This window comes from Oncorhynchus gorbuscha, unplaced genomic scaffold (genome assembly GCF_021184085.1).
Source record: "Oncorhynchus gorbuscha isolate QuinsamMale2020 ecotype Even-year unplaced genomic scaffold, OgorEven_v1.0 Un_scaffold_1854, whole genome shotgun sequence".
In the NCBI taxonomy this organism is placed as follows: domain Eukaryota; kingdom Metazoa; phylum Chordata; class Actinopteri; order Salmoniformes; family Salmonidae; genus Oncorhynchus; species Oncorhynchus gorbuscha.
Genome location: NW_025746519.1, coordinates 13285 through 18444, shown reverse-complemented (window position 1 = coordinate 18444; position 5160 = coordinate 13285). Strand labels below are relative to the sequence as shown.

At 44.8% G+C, this 5160-nt stretch overlaps 1 protein-coding gene across 1 annotated transcript; it reads left to right on the top strand.

Annotated features, from left to right (window-relative positions):
* The first annotated feature begins 1391 nt into the window (after positions 1 to 1391).
* Positions 1392 to 2955, top strand: LOC124024442. The gene is made up of 6 exons (XM_046338336.1): positions 1392 to 1521; positions 1568 to 1579; positions 1731 to 1838; positions 1939 to 2199; positions 2304 to 2405; positions 2546 to 2955. Exons 1-6 carry the CDS (start codon positions 1518 to 1520, stop codon positions 2917 to 2919), a joined length of 861 nt encoding a protein of 286 aa, XP_046194292.1. The 5' UTR covers positions 1392 to 1517; the 3' UTR covers positions 2920 to 2955.
* Positions 2956 to 5160: the final 2205 nt, after the last annotated feature.

The window sequence follows — 5160 nt, the reverse complement described above, 5'->3', positions numbered from 1 at the left end:
CCACAATGTTCATTTCATCTCAAATAGACAGCACAGCAAAAATTGGACATCCAGAGTGCATCAAACATGATTTAGAGCTTGTTTATGGAAAAAAAGTTTTTTTCTGTATTTCAATGTGGCAACTTGCTGAAAACTGTCCACGATCTTCATTTCATCTCAAATAGACAGCACAGCAAAAATTGGACATCCAGAGTGCAGCAGAGAGTAATAGGATACAGCATGTGTCAAAATGATTGATTGATGACAGGTGTCAAAAATATGATTGATTGCTGAACTTTTGATCTTCTGACATGTAGTGAATATGTGCATTGTCCCGCCCCCCTGTTCGTGTCGTCATGTGTTAGAGGGTGTGTGTTATTTTGTGGCCCATGCCCCCCTCCACCCCCCTCCACCCCCCAGTTTTATTTCCCTTACGGTTGTTATCTATGAAGCATGAAAGTCTGGGTTTATAGATATCTCTGGGGGCCTCAGTATTATAAATGTCCAGAACAAGCCATTTTTTAAGACCTGAATATTAAACATCTAAAATATGTCTACAAGTGTAATTCTCGGAGTGCTCTGTAGCTCATGTCACAAACCCAACGCCAAAAGCTTGGAGGATATTTTGTTAGAGGCTCCCGAATGTTTTAACGGATTTCTGTGTACAAGCGAGGGCCATATTTCATACATATTCAACCCGGAGGAATCTACGGTTAAGATATTCACAGACAGCGTGTCCCAACCCTTTTATCGTGCAGAACCCGAGACTTATTCTCCAGCGCTAAGGATGCGAGAATGTTTTAAAATAATGTTATCTTTGTGTCAAATGCAACGTGCCCTGAGTGCTTCAAGGCTGCCAGGATATGCGTTGGAAGAACAAGTCTGTGGACGCCAGGATCTAATGGCTCTGAGAGTAACTGCCAGGGGGTATACCCCGGACTACCCCTAAGTCATGATGACGCGTGCATGTTTAAATATGTGCCCCCGCCCCGTCCCCCCCTGTTCGTGTGGTCATGTGTTAGAAGGTTGTTTGAACTTTTGTGACCCATGCTCCCCTCCTCCCCAGTTTTATCTCCCTTACGGTTGTTATCATTATGTTTTATTAAAGTTTGTAATAATGTACAAAGACCTGCATCCAAGTTTTTTTTTTTTTTTTACATAAAACAGAACTCTTAGCTGTAGAGAAACGTTTGAAACCAAGGTGTGCACTATCACGCATAAGGCATGTCGAGATATCAACAGAACAGCGGGGTTAAACATAGATATCCCTAATCTGCGGCCCCACACACAAACCGTTTGCAGACAGAATGTCACGACAACCCCATCCTGTTGTTTGAATTCACAGCATGTGTTCTCTAAACCAGGCATACATCTCTCAAAAAAAACTCATTCCGAACTTTTAGATAGTTAGCGACAGAACTATTTTTTAACGTTGTCAGTATTGCTTTAGCGCAAACATAAAGGCCCAGAATATTGAGCTGCACGGACATATTAAAATAATAATAATAATAATATTCGGAATAAGGGAATCTCGCATAATGGATATTTACATTTACATTTAAGTCATTTAGCAGACGCTCTTATCCAGATATTTCTGGCGGTGAGTAAATGAAAAGAACTTATATTTTAAGATTTGTTGAATAGAAATATTACCCCCTAGTTATTTGGGTATTTCAGGCCAAAAGCCCAATATATGTTAAAAAAAGTGTAGATATAGCGTATAACTGTTAACATTGTCTAATGGAATCTAGGATCCCCGACATTTATGCAGATTTTACGAGAGTTGCCGGATCTGGAACATGATGGGGGTTCGCAGGAGCAAAATTCTGGCAGACAATCACCAACGGCCTTTTTTCGTTGTAAGTCCTTATAATTAAACACATACCCAAGAAATATTTATATATAAACATTTTAAAAATAGGTTGTACTATTTTTTTAAACTATTTTATGTATTTACAGCCGACATACAGCCCGTTGTGATAAAGGATGTGTTATGGACATCTGACACGCAGGAATTTGATGCAATTCTACCGTTCTGTACGAGCGCTTTTTCAAACTCACCGCAAATCCAGGGAACATTGACCCCCTCCAGACATACTCAAGACCCCAACAAACAACTAGTAACGTTGGCCCAAGTACACTGCTCAGAATCAAGCCCCCCCGAAAACTACTGTTGGGCCGGGAACTTGCTGCTTCACGAGCCGGCGCTCCAGGGGCAAGGTATGGGACCATTATAAAGTTTTGTTATTAGTTATAAGCCTTTTTATTAGTTATAGATCTGTTGATAACCTATGTTAAAACAAGGACAAATAATGTTTTTTCAGACTGCCCGGAGACAGACCCAGCAGAATCTGGAACGCTCGATGGAAAAAGTCACACACCCCCGGTTTCGGCGATTCGTCACAACAAGCGCCAAAAAAGCCGAGGTATTTTAAATATGTATTGTTAATATATATTATTATAACAGAAAGGTATTTGACATTTGTATGTAGCTAACATAGATATTTTTTTATATCTAATAACGTATGTATTATTATATTATTATGTATGTATTATTTTAATTCAGACTCCGCACCGGTGAAAAACGGCACAGACGACCACATAAATCTAGAGCTGGGGGATTCCGGCGCACCGCGCATTCAGAATGGAACACCCAAGAGACCTGTTTTTAACGACATTTCGGATGTTGATGACCAGCTATTCTGTGATGCGGCCAACCTTGTAGACCCAGTCAATTCTACGGCCTCAGTACCGGCAGCCGAACAAGAAAGGTTTTTCACATTATTTTCCAGGGCTTTGAAATCGAGGAATGTTTTGCTATACAAACAACTGGGGGATTTAATTGAGAGACAGTACAGAGACGATATGTTATTCTGGCATAGAACAATTCCACGCATGTTAAACAGCAACCCCATTAAAAAACGCAAATACAGACGCTAAAAGCATACATGTAACAACAACCATTACATAAAAAATAAAAAATAAATAAATAAAAATAAAATAAAAAAACGAACACTTAATTATCCAAAAATGTCAGAACTAACGCAACACGGGGAGACAGTTGAAAGCCTCTTATCCCAGATTCCAGACGAACTCCTAGAAGGTATAAGACATATGAACGATTCAGGAACGTTAGATGAAAGTATATTTGTCATGCAGGTGAAAGAGGACCCAAAAGCGACTTGGCGAAAACAGAGTCTTTAATCCAGTAAAGTAAATACAAACAAAAAACACAACTTTCACTCGAAATGACGAGGACAAACTGGAGACTCGATCTTGAACAGCAGGTGAACAGCAGGTTGCCTCGGGAAGGCACTTGAACCAGACAGACTCAGACACCTGCTCACCACGCAGCATCTGAGGAAAACACGACACGACAGGGCGATACACAATCACAGCACGGTGAATTCTAAACAAGGAACCGACAGGACAGGAACGGAACACAAAGGAAGAAATAGGGACTCTAATCAGGGGAAAGGATCGGGAACAGGTGTGGGAAGACTAAATGATTGATTAGGGGAATAGGAACAGCTGGGAGCAGGAATGGAACGATAGAGAGAAGAGAGAGCGAGAGAGTGAAAGAGGGAGGGGAGAGAGAGGGATAGAAAGAGGGAAAGAACCTAATAAGACCAGCAGAGGGAAACGAATAGAATGGGAAGCACAGGGACAAGACAAGATAATAAATGACAAAACATGACAGTACCCCCCACTCACCGAGCGCCTCCTGGCGCACTCGAGGAGGAATCCTGGCGGCAACGGAGGAAATCATCAATGAGTGAACGGTCCAGCACGTCCCGAGACGGAACCCAACTCCTCTCCTCAGGACCGTAACCCTCCCAATCCACTAAGTATTGGTGACCCCGTCCCCGAGAACGCATGTCCATGATCCTATGTACCTTGTAAATAGGTGCGCTCTCGACAAGGACGGGAGGGGGAGGGAAGACGAACGGGGGTGCGAAGAAAGGGCTTAACACAGGAGACATGGAAGACAGGATGGACGCGACGAAGATGTCGCGGAAGAAGCAGTCGCACAGCGACAGGATTGACGACCTGGGAAACACGGAACGGACCAATGAACCGCGGAGTCAACTTACGAGAAGCTGTCGTAAGAGGAAGGTTGCGAGTGGAAAGCCACACTCTCTGGCCGCAACAATACCTTGGACTCTTAATCCTGCGTTTATTGGCGGCTCTCACAGTCTGTGCCCTGTAACGGCAAAGTGCAGACCTCACCCTCCTCCAGGTGCGCTCACAACGTTGGACAAACGCTTGAGCGGAGGGAACGCTGGACTCGGCAAGCTGGGATGAGAACAGAGGAGGCTGGTAACCCAGACTACTCTGAAACGGAGATAACCCGGTAGCAGACGAAGGAAGCGAATTGTGAGCGTATTCTGCCCAGGGGAGCTGTTCTGCCCAAGACGCAGGGTTTCTGAAAGAAAGGCTGCGTAGTATGCGACCAATCGTCTGATTGGCCCTCTCTGCTTGACCGTTAGACTGGGGATGAAACCCGGAAGAGAGACTGACGGACGCACCAATCAAACGACAGAACTCCCTCCAAAACTGTGACGTGAATTGCGGGCCTCTGTCTGAAACGGCGTCTAACGGGAGGCCATGAATTCTGAATACATTCTCGATAATGATTTGTGCCGTCTCCTTAGCGGAAGGAAGTTTAGCGAGGGGAATGAAATGTGCCGCCTTAGAGAACCTATCGACAACCGTAAGAATCACAGTCTTCCCCGCAGACAAAGGCAGACCGGTAATGAAGTCTAGGGCGATGTGAGACCATGGTCGAGAAGGAATAGGGAGCGGTCTGAGACGACCAGCAGGAGGAGAGTTACCCGACTTAGTCTGCGCGCAGTCCGAACAAGCAGCCACGAAACGGCGCGTGTCACGCTCCTGAGTCGGCCACCAAAAGCGCTGGCGAATAGACGCAAGAGTGCCTCGAACACCGGGATGACCAGCTAACTTGGCAGAGTGAGCCCACTGAAGAACAGCCAGACGAGTGGAAACAGGAACGAAAAGGAGGTTACTAGGACAAGCGCGCGGCGACGCAGTGTGCGTGAGTGCTTGCTTAACCTGTCTTTCAATTCCCCAGACTGTTAACCCGACAACGCGCCCATAAGGAAGAATCCCCTCGGGATCAGTAGAAGCCACAGAAGAACTAAACAGACGGGATAAGGCATC